General features: G+C 35.0%; 3 protein-coding genes across 6 annotated transcripts; all 3 read left to right on the forward strand.

Moving 5' to 3' along the window:
• Window positions 1–369: 369 nt before the first annotated feature.
• Window positions 370–3245, forward strand: LOC114421291. The gene is made up of 6 exons (XM_028387149.1): window positions 370–481; window positions 585–716; window positions 928–1088; window positions 1611–1700; window positions 1924–2082; window positions 2815–3245. The coding sequence occupies exons 2-6, from the start codon at window positions 587–589 to the stop codon at window positions 2887–2889; spliced, it is 615 nt and encodes a 204-aa protein (XP_028242950.1). The 5' UTR covers window positions 370–481; window positions 585–586; the 3' UTR covers window positions 2890–3245.
• Window positions 3246–4975: 1730 nt separating this feature from the next.
• LOC114421293 lies at window positions 4976–16129 on the forward strand. Of its 4 annotated transcripts, none has more exons than XM_028387151.1 (11): window positions 5046–6397; window positions 6484–6741; window positions 7665–7907; window positions 8201–8347; window positions 8568–9967; window positions 13064–13137; window positions 13920–14001; window positions 14078–14203; window positions 14462–14568; window positions 15019–15176; window positions 15676–16129. In XM_028387151.1, the coding sequence occupies exons 1-11, from the start codon at window positions 5957–5959 to the stop codon at window positions 15913–15915; spliced, it is 3276 nt and encodes a 1091-aa protein (XP_028242952.1). In that variant the 5' UTR covers window positions 5046–5956; the 3' UTR covers window positions 15916–16129. The 4 variants fall into 4 exon arrangements, with proteins under 4 accessions (XP_028242955.1, XP_028242954.1, XP_028242952.1 ...); XM_028387152.1 differs by having other exon boundaries at window positions 8571–9967; XM_028387154.1 differs by lacking the exon at window positions 15676–16129 and having other exon boundaries at window positions 4976–6397; window positions 15005–15172.
• A 3513-nt stretch (window positions 16130–19642) lies between these two features.
• Window positions 19643–22745, forward strand: LOC114424589 (ABC transporter G family member 18-like). Its single transcript, XM_028391454.1, has 4 exons — window positions 19643–20182; window positions 20279–20458; window positions 20553–20821; window positions 21022–22745. Exons 1-4 carry the CDS (start codon window positions 19826–19828, stop codon window positions 22598–22600), a joined length of 2385 nt encoding a protein of 794 aa, XP_028247255.1. The 5' UTR covers window positions 19643–19825; the 3' UTR covers window positions 22601–22745.
• Window positions 22746–23293: the final 548 nt, after the last annotated feature.

Genomic DNA, 23293 nt, shown 5'->3' on the forward strand with positions numbered 1-23293 from the left:
AAACAAAGGAATTCATATTAAAATATGCAAATAAGGATGAAGAAAATATATAGACGTGGGAAGAAAAAGAAGAGTAAAAATTCAGGTTACCAAAAGGAATTGAAATCAGCTAAAATAATGAGCAATAGAATTTGTTATGAGGATAATGAACTCATGTGTGTATAAAAAAATTATACTCATCTCAATAATCTCTTTACGTGGAAATATTAATTTCTTACTGTTAGTTTGGAAGTATCCTGGAAGTAAAAGTAAGATAAAATAAAGTTCCAGTAAAATTAGGCCAACTGGCCAAGCATTAAAAAGTATCTTTTATATATTAGTATGTGGCCTTTCAAGCGGAGAGTGGGCCCAACGCCAAACTAATGACTAAAGGACACGTATGGAGGAACAAGAATTAACGACACGTTTGAACATGGAACAACCTCATCTCCAACGAATTAACGTTCTCCACTCGTCCCTGCTTATTCTTCTCCTTCCACAGGTAAATGTTTCATCTTTATGCTTATCACTTCCTTAGGACGCTCGTTTAAGCTTCTTCTATGTTTTGAAAGCTTGCTACGTCAGCTGATTTCCCCTTTCTCCAGGAATGGCTTATGTTCCACATGGAAATGCAAATTTCAACTCTTTATTCCTAAAATTTGCAATTTCTCATGTGGGTATTTCTTCTTTGCCCTTCTTGCACCCGGGACTGAAATCTTGTACAGTCTTCAACAGAGGTCCGTTAATTACTTGTTTAACTTTTGTTTGCTTCATTATAATGGAAATATTTCTTTTCTTCCTGAAAATTGCAATCGGTGTTTGATGTAATATGGTGCATCTGTAGAGTAGTGTGCTCTTCTTTCAATTGACTGTTTCTGCTGTTATTTATTTCTTGTGCCATTCCTGTTCCTATTTCTGAGTGTGGCTCCTTTCCTGCTAAATGTCCAGGAACACTCATTCGCCAGTGTTTAAATGGAAAGCGGAATTTTTCTCTATCAGAAAAGCGATTTAATTGCAAGTTTTCAAAGAAAGACAGATTCTTTATCCCTAGAAGTAGTAGTTCTTCTAACTCTAGTGGAAGTACGGATGAACCCTCTAATGAGACAGAGGTAAGTATGAGCAAATACTAATGCATATTCAGATACTATTAGTCAATGGCAATGTGCTGATATTTTATGCTAATATACTTAATGCCATTGTCAATATCAAATTTACATTTTAAAGACTGTAAAACCAATAGAAGAATGACTACTTTTCTAGAAGGAAGGAAGATGAAGAAGATTTTTTCACATTTTCAGATGGATGGAAATGAGTATAATTATTCTTCTTAGAGACTACTCTCGTCTGTAACTATATGTATATAACAGTTTGATTTGATGGATTCTCTTCCTTATTGTTTGATATTTTATGCTTTTGTCTTCTTAAAATTATGACCGATCAAGTGTTAATTAATTTAGATTGAGTGTTTTGGTTGTGGTATGTTCAGTAAATGGAGAATAGAATGTCTGTTTATTGTCCTCGTCTGATTGATACTTGACTCTGAAATCTCCAACTTACTTTATCATCCTTGCCATCTCAAGCATATAACAAAAATGAGACACCTGATGCTTATTCTTTTTTCGATGTTACAGAAGACACCATTTGGATATACAAGGAAAGATGTCCTATTAATTGGACTTGGAGTTACTTTACTTGGCATTGGCTTAAAAAGTGGACTGGAGGTACCTTGCTTTTTGCTCTTATGCGATCATTGGATCATGTTTCCCTTGTTTATATATTCCGATTCATAAGTGAGACAGTACAAATGGTTCAGGTGCCTTGTAAATAAAGAACGTAGTCACTGCACCTTCTTATAATTGTTTTAGCCCATAATGCGATGGAGACCATAGAGGCACTTATGCACTGGGATTAATTCATGCAAATATTCTTGGATATTTTTTGCAGTTTGTTGGAGTTGACTCACTGCAAGCAGGAAATGTAGTTCAGCTAGTGCTGGTTTTGGGCCTTACAGTTGGGTGGATCTCAACATATATCTTCAGAGTTTCAAACAAGGAAATGACATATGCACAGCAACTACGTGATTATGAAAGCAAAGTGATGGAGGTACAACAATATTAACAGTCACTTTAGAGGAGCCAAATCTATGAAAATAATTTTTTCTGTTTCTAATATTTTTTTCACCATCTAGTGCTAAGATATCAATCATATCCTACCTTTTTCCTTTAAAAAAATATGAATGAAATAAAAAATTATCATTAGTCCTTAAATTGTTGGAATGGGGGTGGCTTAGAAAAATATGTAATGACAATTATTGGTGCTACCACATGAGCTGGCTATAAACAAAATGGTGTCCCCTAAAATATTATAGTGATAAGACATGGCCAAACTTCAGACAATTTGGATGCAAAACCAGAAGATATTACTCATCAATTGTTCCATGAAGCATGTTTCTTTGCACTGGTTATGATATCTTTTCGTTGTTGTGGAATCTGTTATTTATAATTTCTAGGACTAAATATGAATTATATGGATGCCCAACTTTAATCAAAACGTTTCACATTTTTCTTTGACATGTCAAGTGAAAAAGTTGATTGCTTAATACCAGCGGCTGTAACTCAAAATCCTCAAATTGGGAGAAGCTGTACTCAATATGATAAAATATTACTTTTACTTTCCTTTTTTGTAGATAGTTTGAGAGACGGATGTTGTATGGTAAAAAAAAAAAACTTTCTAAACATATGGCTGAAGCTTGAAAATTGTCTGCTGCCGGTTGTGTTCACCTTGTTTCTGAATATAACATGTCGTTGATTAATATTGCCTCTATTGAATCTGCAGAAGCGGTTAGAGTCCTTAACAGAAGCAGAGCTACAAGCACTGCTTGAAGAAGTTGAGGAAGAGAAGAGTCGCTAGCTAGTGGTACACAGGTGAATTGGAGTAGCTTGTTTGTATATATACACTGAAATGAAGTTTTGCCAAAGTAATTGAAACAGAAATTTCAACCTATATGGACTACTAGTTCTGAAAGATTTTAGTGATGCTTTCTTTAGTTTACTCCAGACAAAAGGGTGAGACTTCAAAATCCTTAGTGTTCTGTTCACAAAAAATTCCAGATGGAAGCAACTCTGTAAGATATGATGATAATGCTTCTTTTAAATTCATATAATTTTGTGACTTTTCTTGGAGCCGTTCACCACTGTTCTATAATACTATGATGAATAATGTTGAAGGTACCGTTGGAACTTGGCCTACAACCATTTTCCTCATAACCTGAGTTTTTAAATAGTTTACTTGTTGTTCTTATGTTCCCTAGCTCCTTGAGAAACGAATTGCATGTCCTTTAGGTACACAACTACCAACAACTCATTGTGACCACTTATTTGGTCATTTGTGAATCTTATCAATATGTGATCTGCACTGCCCTCTAGTTGAAGCATTTGTTTACAAAATAAATGAATAAATAGAATTTAGTTCCATAGGACTGCTCTAAATTTGAATATTTCCCCTTTTCTTTTCTTTCTGTTACTTTCCCCCCATTTTGGAGACCAGTGATATGAGGAAAATTTATTGCTGATAGAACTAAATTAGAGATAGACCGGGTCAACTGATAATTATCGTACCAAGTTACATTGTGTGCCGGGAAAGGGCATGTGGGAAGTGCAAGAGGTGACAATTCTTTTGCTATCATGTGATGTTTCTTAATCATTGTGCCATGAGAAAAGGACTGCTTGCCATCCACAAATTGATATCAAAATGCGTAGGCCATTTTTTTTTCTTTGTTATATACCGCAAGTCCAGAAGATCAGAACCAGTCACGTGCAGGTGCCAACTCTAAATTCTAATTCATATGGCCCTTGCCCGTTTTGGCACATGACACAACCATTCACGTGCTAACTTTTTTTTTTGTGCTCCGCAGCGAACTTAAGAAAGCTCACGCAGTGCAAGAGTTACTCTTTCAGGTAAACATGGCAATGGGACGTGGTGGGTGGGGACACGTATTATTTTCTCAATCTTCTATCTGCACTTCCCAACCCGTTCTCATATTCGTTTCCTATCCGGTTTAAATTAGAAAAATATTTTTTTAAAGAAAACATTAAAAATTTGATTTTAAAAAAAATATATTAATTGTTAAATATTTATTTTTAACTACTTATATGTCAATAAATTTATTATAGCGTATATCTAAAAAAATCGTTAAGAAAAAAATATTAAATTATGTAAAAATTTTAAAATAAAATTAACAAGTAATAAAACTTGACCTTTAGATTAAATTATGTAAAAATTTTAAAAATTTTAAGTTACGGGTCCGAATTCAGGACAGATGTAGTAATCTCATATCCGACTTTTGGTTATATGAGAAAAACCTGAATTCAAATCCATATCCGATCAATTCAGGTATTATCCGTCAAAGTCAGGACGAATTTAAACATGTATCCACGAGTATGAATTTTTTTGTCATGTCTACTTCCAGGATGGAATGAACTAGTTATTTTTACATGGGATAAATCCAAAATAAGTTTGCAGTCATTTTATAAGAAAAAGAAAATATAATTATGAAAATCTGAACTCTAATAAGTTAGTAGCAGTTATTTATGAAAGCTATATATATATATATATATTTCATTTTTTACTGTTCAAAATTAATTAATTTGAAGAGAGATTACTCTTAAGTGCGCTGTTCATTTGTCATAATTATACGGTTTCTATGGATAACATTTTTGTATTGGTGTGTTTCCTTATCTATATCTATAGTTAATTCTTAATACAATTGTTGGCATATCACAACAAAAAATAAAACATAATTGGCATACTATTGATATATTGAAGGACCAAGAGCTTAGGTAAGCATCTTCGAGATAAAAAGAAGAGGTTATAAATCAATGAGATGCGACGTAGATAAAAGGGAACAGGAATAAATGTCAACTGTTAACTATACAAAAAAATCTATTCGGCATATATGCAAACAATATAGTAGAACTAAATATTTCATATAAAAACATTTTTCCTTTTCAAAAGCTCATGCACTTCATAATTTGTTTTTTTTTCGTTACTTTAAAATTCATGTAGATACATAATTGGTCTGGTCGTGGACTGGAAACTGTTGTCCACCGCATCAAGCACGATAATTACTTTAGAAAAACCAAAAACTTAACTAATAATACTTCATTGAAAGCAAGAAATTAATGATCGTTCCTGTGCCGTGTGGTATGGTATGCGAATATTTGCTGATGAGAAATAATAAAATTGAGTGATATTTATAAATACCTTACCTTATTAAGACTTTAAAATATATATTTTTTATCATCAATCTTATTAAGGTGTATAGACATCATAAAAGATATCTAATAGTAATATTTTGGGATAGAATAGTATAGGAGCATTGGGTTCCCTTCCTTAGTTCTTACGCATGTCCTTCATCGAGAGTTTAAACTGACAGGTCAGTGAGTGAACAGCACCAAAGGCATCTGGATGCAAGCCACGTGCCATTTTCATCCCATGCTTTCGTCACACCCCCCTTCCTTCCCATTAATATTAATCTGATTCTTCCTTTGAAAATTTCTCCACATTCAAACACCAAACTCAATCATTACGAATCACTCACCTCAAGTAATTTCTCTTCGGACTACATAATAATTACAACAAATAAATATTAAAATTTAAAAAACGTCACCCTCTCTCTCTCTCTCTCTCTCTTCTAACTCAACGCAACGCTTCATCCGTACTCATGGCCGTTTTTCTTCCGCCCATCCCTCCCAGTCCCAAACCACCTTTCTCTCTCTCTCTCCTCTAAACTGAATTTCCATCTCCGTTTCCATATTCTCTTTCTGAATCTTCTTCTCGTTGTTGTTGTTGTTGTGCGTATCTCTCTCTCTCTCTCTCTGTTGTTCTTTTTCCATGGAGTCGGCTACGATTGCTGGCTTCGCTCGTAAAACCCTAATTCAGGCTTGAAAAGCGTGCGTGGCAACCTCATCGGTGGAGAATGGCGATTGTGACCGGAGATCGGTACCTGGAGAAGCTGGTGCAGTTCGTGGAGAACCAGGCGGGTCCTCTGATCGAAGGAGCCTTGGTGTTGAAGCTAAATCCGGCGGGTCTCCACTACGTGCAATCCAGACTGGAGGCGCTGCACGAGCTCGAAAGCCTTCTCGCCGGCGCTCCGGTGGACTACCTCCGAGCCTACGTGTCGGACCTCGGTGACCACCGCGCCCTGGAGCAGCTCCGGCGGATCCTGCGCCTCCTCACATCGCTGAAAGTCGTTTCGGTGCTGCCTCATCCCATCAGGGATCCCACGCCCTTGTCGTTCTTGCCGTTTGTGCGCTTGAAGGTTCTGGAACTCAGGGGATGCGACTTGTCAACTTCCGCCGCCAAAGGCTTGCTCGAGCTCAGGCACACACTCGAGAAGATCATTTGTCACAACTCTACCGTGAGTCTCTTTCTTTTCTGAACTCATTTTTCATTTCATTTGCTCTCTTTCTCGCTGACTGAGTGTTGGGAGTTTTGTGTTTTCAGGATGCTCTGCGGCATGTGTTTGCTAGCAGGATTACGGAGGTGAAGAATTCTCCGCAGTGGAACCGCTTGTCCTTTGTGTCATGTGCGTGTAATGGCTTGGTTCTCATGGACGAGTCTCTACAGCTTCTTCCTGCGGTTGAAACGCTTGACCTTAGCAGGAACAAGTTTGCAAAGGTGGATAATCTACATAAGTGTACCAAATTGAAGCATTTGGACCTTGGTTTCAATCACTTGAGAACATTTGCACCCTTCACCCAGGTATGTTTTATGCATGTGGTTTCGTTATCTGGTCTTGGGATGACCGTCTCTTGCAGCTTATATTACATGTTGGAAATCTAGACTTTTCAATTTAGTAGACCGTATGTGTCTGTATCATTGGAAAACTGGAGTTTCTTTTGTTGGGTTGTTTTGGTTTTTTCCTGAATTCATCTTTCAAATGCTGCTCTACGAATTTGTAGATGTTCTGGTTTGAAACGTTAAAGGGACCATTCGTGAAATTGTTGAGAAGAAAGCCTACACAAGTAAAATTCTGTGTTTTATTCTAGTAACTTAAATTAGGCTCTCAACAGTCATCATTTAACATATGGCAGCGTGAGATTTTCGAGATTGTGAACATGAATATAAATCATTTTATTCTTCCTTTCTTGGATGTGATAAGATTTTTCCTCTGGTTACCTCGATAGGATAAGTTTCTAGGTTCACATTATGTTGGGAAGAACAAAATTGGTTAGACGCTAGCTCATGTTTGTTGTACGTGTCATTTTCATGTTGATCAGACCATGAAGAAACATATAAGGAGTAGATACTTACGTGCCACACACTTGCCAGGGTATATCCATAATAGTTTATGTTCCAAAATTCCCATAATTAACTGCTGTGCTATATTTATTTTAAGCATGTTCTTTTTTGTGCTTTCAATTCTCATACATTCTCTTTACAGTGAGAATCTAAATGATTTCATTAATTTCACCAACTACATGTCTTAATTTGCTTGCTGTGCTGACTTCTGTGATTCATGGAAAATGGATTGATATTTCAGGATTGAAAGTTGGATGACAGGATCCTTAAATGCAATGAAAGCAACTTATTTGTAGAAAAGTTAATATCTTTTTTTTAGTTGTATACCTTTCATTTAGGGATTTGCTCTGGAGACCCATATACAATTTTGTTGGACCATGCAGGTTTCCTGTCTTATTGTTAAACTAGTTTTGAGGAACAATGCTCTAACTACTTTGCGTGGGATTGAGAATTTGAAGTCACTTGAAGGACTTGATGTTTCCTACAATATTATTTCCAATTTTTCAGAGCTAGAATTTGTTGCGGGGCTTCCATATCTTCAAAGCTTGTGGTTGGAAGGAAATCCTTTGTGTTGTGCTCGATGGTATAGAGCACAAGTATTCAGCTTCTTCTCCTACCCAGAAAGGGTAAGTTATATTGTTTACTTTCACACCCTCCCTGCTCTAACTATCTGTCTCCATCTTTGTCTATTCGTTTGTCACTTTGTGCGGTATGCTTTCATTTGTGTTTGTCCATATGTGTGCTGTTCAGTGTTGAGTATGATATTTTAGATTTTACTGTACCTCAATGTGATTTTCAGATATCATATAATTTCTGTAGTTTGTAGCATTTTCTGTTTAATATTATCTTCGCATTTCTTACCTTTATTTGGATTTTCTTCTTCTTTCTAAACTTACATCTGGTCTTCTGTGCTAATCAGTTGAAGTTAGATGAGAAAGAAATTAACACTAGTGATTTTTGGAAGAGACAAATAATTATTGCCAGTATGCATAAGCAACCTGCCAGTTTTGGGATTTATGTGCCTGCAAAGGATGAAGCTGTCATTGAAGGTGGCAATATCAGAAGGGTACGCAATTAGTGAATTTAGATATGTATTTGTATAAATGAAAAACATTAAATTATTTGTTTTTCACCTTGAGTGTTTTGCTAATTATTCTCATTTCTGAAACTAGAATTTGAGAAGCCAATTTCATCTTTACATTTACTTGTCACATTGTTGAAAAATCAAATATTTTCCATTTTGATCTACCTAGAGATTAACTTCATATTATTCTTGTTTTCTCTAGCAGAAAAAGGTCTCTCGTCTTGTCAGTATAAAAAATGAAGAGACCACTAGCATATGTTCTGACGAGGACTCTGCCTCTTGTGCAAATGATATTCAAAATAGACAGGATCCTGATTTATCTGACAATGAAGCTGAAATTGTAGATTTGATAAATAGAGTTGAACATATGAAGAAAGAGCGTTCTATTCATTGGTTGAGGGAATTTAAAGACTGGATGGATACTGCTTCTGACAAATCAGTAGAAACTAGAAAGGAAGGCGGTGCTTCCCTGCATCATCAGAAGGAAAATTACATCAGGAAGAAGACAAATCAGGAGCAGTCTGGTGACATCTCAAGATATGCTTCAGACTCAGTTCTAGCCTCGGGAGATGACAGTAGCATGAATATTTTAGAATCTGATAGTTCTTTTGTAGATATGTCAGCTAGTTATCATAGACAGCAGCACTTTGACTATAGAGGTTTGCTTGGTAATGTTAGTGGGGCTTCACATTTTGACTCAAGAGGAGTGGACATGGAGCGCCTTAAATCCTCACTTGAGGGAATTAGTAGTTCTCTCTCACAACCTAGAAGTTCTCATTCTGACACCGTTACCACCCAAGGAGCACAAAGAATGACTGAAAATGTCAACATCTCACCATTGATAACCATTCATGATATATCTGGGTCTCAGTCATCATCTGCTTGCCCCACTTCTCCTCCACATTTTCAAGAAGACCTTCTTCATCGCCGGCAACACTTGGTGGAGGAAATTTTGCAGCTTTCAGCAGATTCCTTTTCAGTGGCATCTTCTGATAGTAACACAAGCTGTAGTGAAGTTGATTGCAGTGAATTTGAGTCATCAGTGCCTAAAGTTGATAATTTCCCGTGCAAATATTATATGAATGGAAGTGTTGATGGTCATTTATCTCAAAATCTGCTCAAGGAAAAGTTTTACAACCCAAGACAAGGAATTCTTCATGCAAGAGAAAATGGAAATTCTTTATCTAGTCCTACCTGTGACCCAACTTCTAAGCAGCATTCAATTGACTTTGCTGCTGGTGCTGACAATGCTGAGAGTGCATTTTGTGCTAGCCAAGACACTGGTTTGTTGGAGAAAAGAAAAATTAGAAAAAAAGCCAAGAAGAGAATTATTTCAATATTAGAAGAGAATTTAGATGGTGATGCATCTGATCATACACAAGAACAGATAAGTCAAGGACAGATTTCTCCAAATTTAAAACAAGAATTGGACATTGATGATTCTACTGAATTTTCTGGGCGCAATTACTCTACCCAAGAGAATGATGATTTGATTGTGACATATTTCAATACAAGTATTGCTGATTCTGAAGCTAGTGAGGTCTGTAGTCATTGTATGCGCTGTAATTGTGTCCTTCAGAGGGAGACAAACTATAAAGAAAGGTAATTATCAATTGATTCAATTAACTAGCATTGCTTTGAATTTGCTGGGAGGAATCAAATGGATAATAACTTCATCTTAAGCAGTTTTGTTTGCTTGGGTCTCTTTTGTTATTTCCATAATTTTTTTTTCAGGATTTAATCAATTAATGTTCAGAATAGTTACTTTTAATGTTTTAATTTTTTGGCATCCTTTTCCCATGGGGAGTGTCTCATCTTCAAAATGAAATTAGGTTATGTTCAGTTGGCCATTTCATTGAATTCTGAGAATATTTTGTTGCTTAATTACCAAATGTTTAACCTTGCACATAATTACATATTGTTTATAAGTGATAATTTCACTTCTTATCTTTCCAATACATCAACCAATTGGTACTTTCCAATGGTTTGATATTAATTACATTTGACAGTGTCTCTAAGGAATTGTCAAATATCTGGATTTGTCTAAGTGGCGTCCTTCCTTCAAAGTGTTTAAGTCGAAACCTCCCATTTGTTATCTACCCTGAAATTTTGCTCATGCATAAGGTGGAAGAGTTAAGTGTATTGGTCAAAAGTGTAAAAGAATTTGTACCTTTGTTTTTTTAAGAAGGAGGAAAATGGATACAACCAAGGTTATTATCGTATTATATTTTATTCTCCTATTTATTATTAGATAGCAATTAGGGATTTAGTACTTATTACTCATTATTGGATTTATCCTATGTAATCAATGCTGATTCTATTTGCTTATTATAAATAAAGACTAAGTGTGGCCATCCAAGACACACAACACATTACAGTAAACCCTTTCAACAGTTATTAAACTTTAGAGTCTAAGTAAACTCATGGAGCTTCTGCAGATTTGACTCATAATTTCTTAAACTCGTAAAAGTTTACCTAATATTAAAAACCCTATAAATAACATATATACATAAACACAATACTCTTAACATTCAACATTTCAACTCCATAATAAAGAAAAGTAGCAAACTAACCACAAAGATCCAAACCCACCAATATCTGCATTATGTGAGTCACACAGAGACCAAGACTGCAACAAATTGAGATTTATGGTTATATAGTATAATTATAATTATAATATATAAACATGTCAGAATAAAGGCATACCACTAACCACTGAATGAGTTGAGTTGCTGATAAAAACGCAAATGGAGCAAAATCTATCAAATTTATAGTTACATGTGTGTTGAATGGACCAAAATGTGAATGGGCTTATCACTGATAAGTCAAAGTGAAAAACATTGCACCAAAAATGGACTCACTTGAGTTGAATGGGTTGCTATGATTGAGGAAGGAGCTTTTGCCTTTTTGCAAATGGCAAAGGAAGGTTTGAGAGAAGAGGCAACTTCAATACACTGAGGGAGACATGTGACTTCAACACAATTGAAGAGACGAGCAAGAGAAAGTCAAGGGAGAGACATGACATTTTCTTTTTGGTGAAAAAAGTTTAAACTAGGGGATGGCACACCCCCTTGGAAGGCCATGGAAGACCACCTACCTCAGCGAGGATTTATAGTGGAATTTACATATTGCCTACCAACAAGGGAAATCTAAAAATCGAACACATATCACAGCTAGTGTGAGCAAAAGACTTATCTAGATATGCCAACCCCCATTGGCGGGAGAGACATGACTTTGACACATCAAAATGTGGACGGTGTTTTGCTAGAAAGATAAGCCTAATTGAGTGAGAGAGGATGCAAGAGAGCTAAGCCCTAATTGTTTGAGTCTAGCCGCAACTCAACGTTGTTTTGCTTGTAACATTGGTGCAAAGATGAACTTGTGAAATGAGGTTTGAGCTTGCAATTTTGACCAATTGCATTCGAGTTTGACCGATCCCACTGTAAACAATTCCAGCATTGAATCAATGTGATTTGGAAAGGTATGCTCATAAACTCGGACAACTTTATGAGTTAACACGAGTTTGACAGCCATAGATACAACAACAATAACAACTTAGTCTTTTTCCAGCATTAGGGGTTGATAACATTTGATCAAACATCGCCGTAATGTTCTTTCATATGTTATGTTAAACAAATTATTGACCTCTAAATCCTTCTTAATGATTTTGCCTTTAGTTTTTTGGGTCTCTCTGCCTCGTGTGATTGGACTACTCATAATATGATCTACTCTCTTGACTAGGACTTGATCTTCTCCACACAGAAAATGGATGGTAAAATCATTGAAGATGACTTAAACACCATCCTTTTAAGTATCTCAATACTTAAGTTTTGATCTACCCAAAAAAGTTGATGCTCTCAAATTCTATTTTAATTTGAAAGGAATAGTGAATAATTATTTAAGATAACAAATGTTTATTATATTAATAATCATATTAAACTAATTATGATTTAGAATGGAATCAACGAGACTTAATCCTTTTTAATTTGGAATTATGTGTAAAAGTAGTGACTTTATGGTTGATTGTTGTTAAATATCTGTATAGTTTTGTTCTTTTTCATCACTAAACAGAATCATATAGATTTATGAGGGAGGGTCTTTTTATGCAGCCTTACCCTTGCATATGCAAAGAGGTTGTTTCCAAATTCGGTCTCATGACAAGCTTACCAAGGCACAACTTTACCACTATGCCAGGCTCATCCTCAATCATATAGATAAAAATGATTTTATTTGGGAAAACTCAAGTCCCGCATAGGCTAGAGATAGTGCAAAGATAGAGTATATAAGTGAGGGACAACCCTTATCTTATGAGCTAGCTTTTGGGGTTAAGTTAGACCCAAACTCACATTCTAATAGATTATAAAAAATTTAAAGCATATTTCATAATTGGCCCTTTATAATTTAAAGTGTGTCATGATAAAGACATGATATAAGTTATTTTGGTATTAAAAGATTCTATACTTCTTTCTTTCTGTTTCTATTATTCTTATGTTCCCCTGGACACCCAAAACCAAAACTTCTAGATCCATTACTGGTATCTACCATATGGATTATATGATACTTTCCAAAATGAACACATTTTAGATATGATCATTATTTAGAGTATCCCTTTCCTCATTGTTCTGCAGTGATTGTAGTTTGTACAATAAAATTTTTGCACATTCCTGAAATGGCACCGTAATTTTTTCCCCTTTGTAGCGAAGTTGCAGTGTTGCTGAGCAGCCATAAGAAGCTCTATTTGCTACTAATCAACGTTGATTCTAATGGGTCAGGTTAGGCCATAGCCTTTCGTTTTTGTTGGCACCAGGAACTTAATTGTTTATTTCACTTTTATTAGATTTACTTATCTCCTTTTGTCCATGCCTATCATGTTAATTTCTGTAAAATGATGAACCTCCTTTTCTGCTCTAGGGGTTAACATTTGTCTCCTGTTTCTAACTACCATTTGTGTTTGTTAAAATGATATTCCATAGCATTTATCACGTTTGGATTAAAACAGAGTTGATATTGCATCAGTTAAAGTTAATTTATGACAGAAACTCCAGGGAACTGTAACTTTTGTACTGTCTAAAGTTAATTTATTTTGCACAATACAATACAATTTGTCTCTTTATTTCATTGTTTCTTTTAAGTTTACATTAGTTCCTTTTGTTAATTTTATTATCTCTAAAGATGATTTTACTTTATCTTATGAAAACAAAAACAATTCTTTTAAGCTCATTTTTAAAATAATCACAAATCAATTCTTTTAAAATCAATGCTTTCAATACTAATTCTTTTGAAATCAGTTCTACAAAAATCTTAACCAAATGAGCCCTTAACAGGCTTAATTTTCACTTCCTTTGAATGTGAATAACGGCATTTCATACTTGCCTAGTTGCCAATATTTTATCTATGTTTTGTAGCTTGAAAAATGAACACCCCTTTTAACCCTCCCTTTTTAATTTAACAAAATAGAGAAATGTATATTAATTCAACTAAATTGATCTATAAAGCTTTCTGTGTTGATTGTTGCTTATGTAGCTTTTGAAACCCTCTTTAATATGCCATCCAGGAACACTTTTGAGTGTATTGAGTTGCCACAAAATTGAAGAAGTTTGTGAGGTGCTAGTAGGAATGGGACTTCAGGTGTTAAGGTTAGTGAACTTGTATACTTACATCAACTAAAGAAGCAGTAGTAGCTTTCTAAGTACAATTATTTTGGCTCATCAGGGTAAATTTTGAGAATGGGGAAACGTATCTTTTTGTAACAAGAAGCATTGAGAAATCAAGAGAATTACTATGTACCATACACGTGCTTGATTCATGTGGTGGAAATGGTAGATGCTCAATAAGAAGGTGATTTACCTTTTGCCCTTTATACAGACAAACCCATATATTAAAAAGGTGTATGTCTGTTTGCAAGTATTGATATTATTAATTACTCTATAGATATGATTTATGAATATATTTTATGTTGAGAATCTGAAAGATATTCTAAATGATATTCTGATACATGATTTACACACAAGTATTCCTCAGTTTTATTTCATTTTACATTTTTTTATTTCAATTGTTCCTGTTATAATAGACGCATTGTGGAAATTTAAATGGCAGTTTGGAGCAGATCCAGGTTGAGTTGTTTGACAATCAAATATGTGGTGGTTCAAATGTGAGCATATATCAGTATGCAATGGTGCTCGTCTTTTCTAAATATGGCAGTGGTAAGCTTCTCTGTAGTCTTTTTTTTTGTGAACTCTCTCTAGTCATTTTATAATGTTCTTTTTCCATTATATTCTATTCTAATGAGAATGACAGCAATCAATTTTTTTTTTGTCACAAACCTTCTTCAAGATTAATTTACTGCTGAGTTCTGAAAGATGTAAAAGATCGCTCCAAATTTGATGTGAAATGCTTTACTGCAAAAGATTATTTCCTTAGATGGTAGGATCAACGAGTTACTCATTTGGTTGGATGATTGTGTGAATCCACTTTTGGTGGGAGTTTTCTTTAATTTTACTTTCAGTCCTTGACTAATATTAACTCTTGAAGGTTTCAGAAACGATCTTTTATTTTTGACTGGACAAAAATCTTTTTAAGATGTCTTCAAACTGTGTTCTTTTATTAATTTTTATTTTACAGACATTAAGTTGTCCATAGTTTTAAACTTACAGAGGAATCATGGCTATCGAGATCACTCTTTGTGATTGGAGGGAATGTGCTTATATGCATTGAAGATCTTAAGCAGCTGTACTCATTATCATCAAATGCGTCTGTCTCTCCATACTTCAGAATTGATTCATGTTGCTCCATTGCTGACATTGCTGAGATGGTAAGTATATTTTTGGGGCTACGTGACATTGGAAATACCTGACATTGAAGACAGACAAAATCAGTGGATTTTGAACTCTTGATGTCATCCCACAACCCTTCTCATAAGCAATGCATAATGATCAATAAAATGGAAGATGTGATCCTTTTTCCTGAGTAAATAATTTTCAATAGTATAAATATATTTAGTCCCTATAAATATGATAAAATTTCGTTATAATCCTCCAAATAAAAAGAAATTGTTGCCACCTATGAATATGGTATAGCTTAATACATGTCATGTCACCACTAAGTAATGATAGAAAAACATTTTAAAATATTTGAAATTACAGAATTAAAACCAAATTTAACCATATTTTTAGAGACTAAAAACAGATTTAAGCTGTTCCCACTTATAATTTGGAACATTGGCTGGTCTCTTCCTCCTCTCCTTCCACCCAATCATTGATCAAAATTTTTTTTGCTTGGCTTATTGTATAATGTTATGTTATTCTTTCCAGGTTATTGAGGTTGGTGGCAGCTGCTGTGTGACTTTAGGTCTGACTTGTCCACGGGCAGAACTCCATCCATCTACCCAAATGAACCTTCAAACCGTCAATCATGAAAATACTGCTCCCGGGTCTCTTAAATTGAAGCTTCAGTGGTTCTCTAAAGATCACCTTGTGAAGTTTGTGTCATTGTTGAAGACAATCCATGAAAAAGAAACGGGGTCACCTTTGGTAGTAAGATGTATATCGTAAATCATTTTTGCCTTGTGTTATTTCATATTAATTTCATTCATTTGATTTTGGTTTTCGTATTCTTTTCATTTTCAATTAGTTTGCTTGCATGATTTGTTGAGTTTGTAATAGTTGCCTTATATTCTTTGATTTTTTATCCACCCAGCGGTTGTTCTTTTTCTTATGTATAGAATTGTACAGTATCACTACAGGTTATTGACCTATTTGTCTTACTTCTCCCTACCTCTGCCCTCGATGGAAAAAAAGTGATGAGAAAATTTTCAATTTAAATTGTGGGAAAAAAAATAGCAGGGGACCAACATTGTAGATTAAAATTATAGGGGACCAAAATTATAATTTAGTCTAATTATAATGTTGGTCCCCTGTAATTTAAGGTTTATACACTGGTTTGTCTTATCTATCAAGTTCTTAGCACATCACTAAATGTCATTATAACTTATAAAAATTACAAGAATGATTGAACATCTCTCCAAGCAAATAACTCCAAATATTTTTTCATGCGAGCCTCTTCTGGCTTCAACCAAAATCACATCTAAATTGGTTACTAGCGGTCCTATGGCCTTATCATACGGATATACAACTGAAGTATAGGATTTTCTTTGAGATTTTTCACTCAAGGCACAATATTTGAATAAAAAAAAGAAGCTTAAGAATTTGAATGTTAAGAGGTTTAATTTTTAGATTATCTTGTGCAAGGTGCTCTAGTACATATAGGAAGGCTTGGAAAAGTATTTGTTGTCTCACATCTTTAAGTTTCCTTTGTCTGATATCTTCAAAGAGAAAATGGTCTTTGGGAGCACTAATTGCAGCATTAGCCATCAAATGTCTTTCATCAACTAATCATCTTTTATATGATATAGAGCTTGTCTCATCATTCTGGTACAAAATCTCTTGTGGCAGTAAGCATGTTTTCTCATACATCAAAACTGATCACTGATCTTTCTTTTAGATATGCACGATTTTGCAGAGGGTATCCTACTTCTTTCTCATTGACCTCTCTTTTCTAACTATTAGTGTACCTGATGTGCAAACAGACTATGCAAATAGATATATGGTATACATATATAGCGCGTTGGTATTATTTGATCATACAATGTGTGCATCAACTTTTGTCTTATAATATCATGTTGCTTTTTTTAAAATAAAAAACTAACCATTGGTGTGTTTTAATCAAAACCGGTTGAGAGTAATGATTATTTTAAATAAATAAAACACTTGATGTGTCATATTGAAGTTGGTGTATCACAAGCCTACTAGTTTCACTGGTCGCATGGTTAGTCGAGTAAGGATAGTCACAATCATTTTGGAATTATTTCAAATTTTAGAATTAATTTAAAACTGATTAAAAAGTTTTTTATAAATCATTTTGACTGTTTGAATATAAAATCGAATTGGTTAAAACAGTTTGAAATTAATTCAAATTTTTTTTTTACCAAATTAATTTTTGCACACCCCAATAAAAAAGATACACTTTAAAGTTTATCAACTTTCTAGTCTCAAAACGAGACTGGCACAAAAACAAACACAACAATTCTATAGAGACAAATTAGTAGACATTTACAGAAGGTTCCAACTGCCACACAAACCACGTGTAGAAAGGGGAGATAAAAGTTTAATTTATTATGAACATTTCCAGCAGAGTGGAAAAAACATTTAATGCACTTGAATGTTCATTTTCAGTATGGAAAGAAAAATCTCACAGTGATTATTTTCTGAAGTCTTCTAATTCACCAATACAGTCAGTGAGATTACCTTTTAAAGGAGTCTGCCACTAAAAACTTCATAACAGACACAAAAAGTCAGACATAATGATCGAGTTTAACTTAAAATGAAAATAGCTAGAAAGAAATTAAAAACTTAGAACAGAAGGCACGCGATATTGGCGCGGCTCAATCAGACCACAGAATCAAGCCAAACTGATTGAAGCTATGATCAGTTTGAACCGTTCCAACACCTCGGGTTCGTGCCTAACTTTTTATTGCTACTGGGAGACTAAATTGAAGAACTCTATGATATGATGCTTCACAATTTGTGCAGTGACCCCTTATTATAGCGACCAGATTTGCTTGTTTATTTATGAGTGCAAATTTTATTTTGATTGGTTGAGAACAAACAGAATCCTCCAAACAAATGTATACAGAACTGATCTCTCTAAGATTGCCGACCAGCTTGAACATAATTCAAATATAGCCGGCCTTTAAATTCTCTTAATCTTTTCTCCTTTTGTCATCGATATTTCCCTTTTCAATTTTGTAACGATTCTATTTCACCTCCGTAGCATCTGGATGTGAGATTTTCCATGTTAAAGTATGCTCTCATAAATAACTTATATGTGACGTTTAAAATTCGAGATGTACTCAATAAGAAGTGGCCATTGAAACTCCATATATCCCTCTATTTAACTTATTCAACCGTTTATGATGCGGTTTAGATAATGAAAATATATTGCAAATAGACTCTACATGCAATTTTTAATGCAATATAAAGACTTCATTAAAAAAACAAACGTACTACATTTTAAAAAAGATTTCATCAGTTTTACTTTTCTCAAGCTTTGTTAAACTTTAAGGGTTAAACTTTATTTTTCCTTATAAATGAAGGAGTTGTTGTTTAAGTTTCATTAGATTAATAGGAAATGATTATAATTTCTAAATTCTAGAAGCGCACTTCGGCAAGAGGCAAAGGTTAAAAAATATCACAAAATTAAAACAATTATTTTAATTATTAATGTAATTGATCTATTGAAGCATTAATTTATGAATATTTTGTATACAAAATTTATTATATATATTTATTAGATGAATATTACGTTTTGTGGTTGACCCTCCTTGTCATTTGAGTCTGGTTCGACCCTGGTTACAAATTATTACATATAATAATTAAATTTATAGACTTTTATAATAATTATATTTATGTTATATTTAATTCATCAAAAAAATAAAAAGTAAAAAATAAGAAGATTTTAAATTGTTTAGTTGTGTAAAAAAATGAATAGAAAAAAATATGTATATAAAATGATACATGTATCCCAATTAAAAAATGTATAATAACTAAGGATATTTTTTAATGTATATACCGTTATAAACTTTCTTCTTTTTTTCCAAAATGGACAAAAAAAAAGAATAATTACATTGGACATTTTTTTCCTTCCATCGTCGTTATTTTTTTCCTTTTTCTTCATGATACAAAAGTTATACAAATGATAATTTTTTTATTGGTTAATTATATTAACAATGCATGGAATATTTTTTGGTGTATAATAACAGCAACAAGATTAGAATTTAAGACTTTGTGAAAATTATCTAAACTTCTCACCATTAGGTTGATTCTAGTGGTTTAGTATATATAAATTAAACTTTTACTTGTTTAATTGATCATATTTTTTCAGTATTTCCATTCAAACTATATAAGATCCTAACATAAGTCGGGTTAGTCTGCATTTTAGGTAGACTTAGTTTACTACTGTTTTCCACGAATCACTCTTTTCATAGTAGGTCAATGCTGAATTAAATTTTGAGCCAGACTTGAAATACCTCGATGGTAGCTGAGAAACATATATGCTAGCCGCCATGCCAGCTCTGAATGTTAACAATTAGTAATGTTTATGAGAAGCAAACATTTAATGGAAGTTAAATCAAGCTGTCTCCAGTGCTGAGTGAAACAAAAACATGTCATTCTATTCGGTACAACCAAAGCAAATTTATCGGCAAACCCAAAGAGAAAGAGTAAATGGAATGGACCGCTCCAAAGTTTGCCGTCTGAAGTTTTAATGTGTTTCAATTGTCTTCTCAAGTCATGCTTTCATTTTCACCGTCACCTTTTGTCCCTATTTCATACCAGCTACCAACCCTTTTATTTATACCATTAACACCACCAGCAATCGAAGAAGGCCAAGCTGAAGTTCACTGCAATGGCGAGGCCAGAAAGGACAGCAGGTAGAAATAAAAGTTTAGAGACTCTAATGGACTCGGACAAACCAGGAATCGGAAGAAATGTGAACCAACTGAAGATTCAGAAGTCCATTCCAGGGTATGGCCTTGAATTTAGTAACCTCTCCTATAGTATCATAAAGAAGCAGAAAAAGGATGGAGTTTGGATCAACAAAGAAACATATCTTCTTCATGATATCTCTGGCCAGGCAATTAAAGGTGAAGTTATGGCAATCATGGGACCTAGTGGTGCTGGCAAGTCCACCTTTCTTGATGCATTGGCCGGTCGAATTGCAAAAGGGAGTCTAGAAGGATCAGTTAGAATTGATGGAAAACCAGTACAAATTAACTCTCCTCTTGTTAATTTCATGAAACTTTTACTTTTCTATTCTCTTTAATTTAATAATGCCATATATATATATATTTTCATGCAGGTTACTACAAGCTACATGAAAATGGTGTCATCATATGTGATGCAAGATGACCAGCTCTTCCCTATGCTGACAGTTTTTGAGACATTTATGTTTGCAGCTGAAGTTAGGCTTCCTCCTTCCATTTCCAGGAGTGAAAAGAAGAAGAGGGTCTATGAGCTCCTTGACCAATTGGGCTTACAGGTATAATAATCCTTTGTCTCTCTCTCACTTACCTACACACACACACATAAAATGACAGACTAATTAATGAATTGATGACCGTACGTACGTTCAGAGTGCTACACATACCTATATTGGTGACGAAGGGAGAAGAGGAGTGTCAGGAGGGGAACGACGAAGGGTGTCTATTGGCATAGACATCATTCATAAGCCATCACTTCTGTTCCTTGACGAACCTACTTCAGGCCTTGATTCTACAAGTGCTTACAGTGTTGTAGAAAAGGTTAAAGACATAGCTCGAGGAGGAAGCATTGTCCTTATGACCATACACCAGCCTTCATTTAGAATTCAAATGCTCCTGGACCAGATCACCGTCCTTGCAAGGTGAGAAAAAAAAAAAAAAATATATATATATATATATATAGTTGATAAGTCTGATATATATAATATTTATCTGAATGTCTGAATTCTATCTATTAGTAGTAGTTTACATGAATGAACTAGAATAATATTCATAAGATGCAACTGGGTTTGTGTAGACCGAAAATAAATTGATCCTGACCAGATGATGTATGTATTTTTAGGGGAAGACTGATATACATGGGAAAGGCAGATGAAGTTCAGGCTCACATGTCAAGATTTGGAAGGCCTGTACCTGATGGAGAAAACAGTATTGAGTATCTCCTAGATGTTATCAGTGAATATGATCAAGCAACGGTTGGGCTTGATCCCCTTGTCCAATTCCAACGTGATGGCCTCAAACCTCACCCGGCAGCCATGACGCCGGTTCCAAGAACACCTTACAAAAGGAACACACCTGCATCCAAACACATGATTAGCCTACGCAGCCAAGGATTTACTGCCGGAACACAACAGCCTGATTCTGCGGACGACGAAGACGACGACGATGCTGAGGATTTTGATAACTCCCTTGAAAGGAAAAGTGCTCCAACACCAAGGAATATGACTAGTGGTGTTCACCAACGTTTGGCTTCTCAGTTCTACCAAGATTTCTCGGCCAAAGATTTCTCTGTCTGGCTTTACCATGGGGTAGTAGGAACCCCACGTCGCCAACCATCATGGACTCCAGCAAGAACTCCAGGATGGACACCTGGGAAAACACCCATGTCAGGACCAACAAGTGCAGTTTCCAACCAATATTCTGCAGCTCCTTTTGTGGTTGGCCAGTCTATGGACTACTCCGCAACTTCATATGAAGGATTTGAGATTGAGGAAGTGCTTGATGAGCCAAACTTTGGATCCAAGTATGCAAACCCATGGTTGCGTGAGGTTGCAGTGCTCTCATGGCGAACAGCACTCAATGTAATTCGCACCCCAGAACTCTTCCTCTCCCGTGAGATTGTGTTAGCTGTTATGGCACTTATCCTGTCCAGCATTTTTGGAAATCTGAGTCATCCTTTTTTCGAAGACATCAATAGGCTCCTCAATTTCTACATCTTTGCAGTGTGCCTTGTTTTCTTTTCTTCCAATGATGCAGTCCCATCTTTTATCATGGAGAGGTTCATCTTCATAAGGGAGACTTCACATAATGCTTACCGTGCTTCTTCATATGTCATTTCTTCCCTCATTGTTTACCTCCCATTTTTTGCCGTTCAAGGCTTCACATTTGCTGTCATAACCAAAAAGATGCTCCACTTGAGAAGCAGCCTATTGTATTTCTGGCTAATACTTTATGCCTCGCTTATTACTACCAATGCATATGTGATGCTTGTTAGTGCACTTGTGCCTAGTTACATCACAGGGTATGCAGTAGTCATAGCCACAACAGCACTCTTCTTTTTGACCTGTGGTTTCTTCCTCAAGCGAACTCAGATACCCTTTTACTGGATGTGGCTTCACTATATTTCTGCAATCAAATATCCATTTGAGGCATTGCTCACAAATGAATTCAATAACCTCAACTGCTACACAGGAAATTTAGCAGAATTATCCCATGGACCATTAGGAGACCTGAAGCTCAGCAAACACCATAACTCCAGTCTGCCCGCTAACTGTTTATTAGGGAAAGATATCTTGTCCTCGATGGATATTACAATGGATAACATATGGTATGACATCTTAATCCTGCTAGCTTGGGATGTTCTTTACAGGTTCTTCTTCTATTTGGTTTTGAGATTTTACTCCAAGAATGAGAGGAAATGAATCATTTACCACACCTTTTTTTCTTTGGATAACCTGTTAGTTTATAGATTCCCCCGGCTTGCTAAAAAGCTGAAGGTCACAACAATCACGTTATTTTCTTGTATCATTGCTATCATATTCATGAGATCATAATATTTCTGTTAAAGAGGCTTGCGAGTTTTCTGCTTTTCTGTCCCTAACGTGCGAATAGCAATGCTTTTGTTTGTGAACGTGCTATAACCCAAGCTGGATATAACACCAGCACTTGCCGGCATATGAAGAGTTGAGTTAAAACCAATTACCATAATTTGAATCCTATAGTCTCATACAAGAATGAAGCTTTCGGGGTGGCCTGAGCCTGACTTCAAAATGAGAGAGAGAGAGACCCACCCACAACTTTCCAAAAAAAGTAACCGTCTCCTAGTTTGTACTTTTGTCTCCCCATTATAGTCACGGGTGAAAATGAGCCGAGCAACTTGTGTCGAGGGTCTTCGGCTCGGTCGGCCTATCGACCTATGTAAGGCTCAGCTTGGCTTGACTTATTTACTATAGAGGTTAAGTTCAAGCTTTTTAAAAAGCCTTTTTAGATAAAAAGGTCAAGTTCAAATCATAAAAAAAACTTGTTAAACTCGACAAACTGACTTGTTTAACTAATAATAATAATAATGATAATAATAACTTTATTTTATAAAATCTTATCTTATCCATATTTTA

This window comes from Glycine soja, chromosome 8, assembly GCF_004193775.1.
Source record: "Glycine soja cultivar W05 chromosome 8, ASM419377v2, whole genome shotgun sequence".
Classification (NCBI taxonomy): Eukaryota; Viridiplantae; Streptophyta; class Magnoliopsida; order Fabales; family Fabaceae; genus Glycine; species Glycine soja.

What these genes read in the sequence shown, in the direction of transcription:
- LOC114421291 (XM_028387149.1), top strand. Translation starts at nt 587, where the DNA reads ATGGCTTATGTTCCACATGGAAATGCAAATTTCAACTCTTTATTCCTA. An exon ending in GCTTAAAAAGTGGACTGGAG is followed by an intron (nt 1,701 to 1,923) that starts GTACCTTGCTTT and finishes TATTTTTTGCAG; the next exon opens with TTTGTTGGAGTTGACTCACT. An exon ending in ATGAAAGCAAAGTGATGGAG is followed by an intron (nt 2,083 to 2,814) that starts GTACAACAATAT and finishes TTGAATCTGCAG; the next exon opens with AAGCGGTTAGAGTCCTTAAC.
- LOC114421293 (XM_028387151.1), top strand. Translation starts at nt 5,957, where the DNA reads ATGGCGATTGTGACCGGAGATCGGTACCTGGAGAAGCTGGTGCAGTTC. An exon ending in ATGGGACTTCAGGTGTTAAG is followed by an intron (nt 14,002 to 14,077) that starts GTTAGTGAACTT and finishes TTGGCTCATCAG; the next exon opens with GGTAAATTTTGAGAATGGGG. An exon ending in GGTAGATGCTCAATAAGAAG is followed by an intron (nt 14,204 to 14,461) that starts GTGATTTACCTT and finishes TTTAAATGGCAG; the next exon opens with TTTGGAGCAGATCCAGGTTG.
- LOC114424589 (XM_028391454.1), top strand. Translation starts at nt 19,826, where the DNA reads ATGGCGAGGCCAGAAAGGACAGCAGGTAGAAATAAAAGTTTAGAGACT. An exon ending in TTAGAATTGATGGAAAACCA is followed by an intron (nt 20,183 to 20,278) that starts GTACAAATTAAC and finishes ATTTTCATGCAG; the next exon opens with GTTACTACAAGCTACATGAA. An exon ending in CAGATCACCGTCCTTGCAAG is followed by an intron (nt 20,822 to 21,021) that starts GTGAGAAAAAAA and finishes ATGTATTTTTAG; the next exon opens with GGGAAGACTGATATACATGG.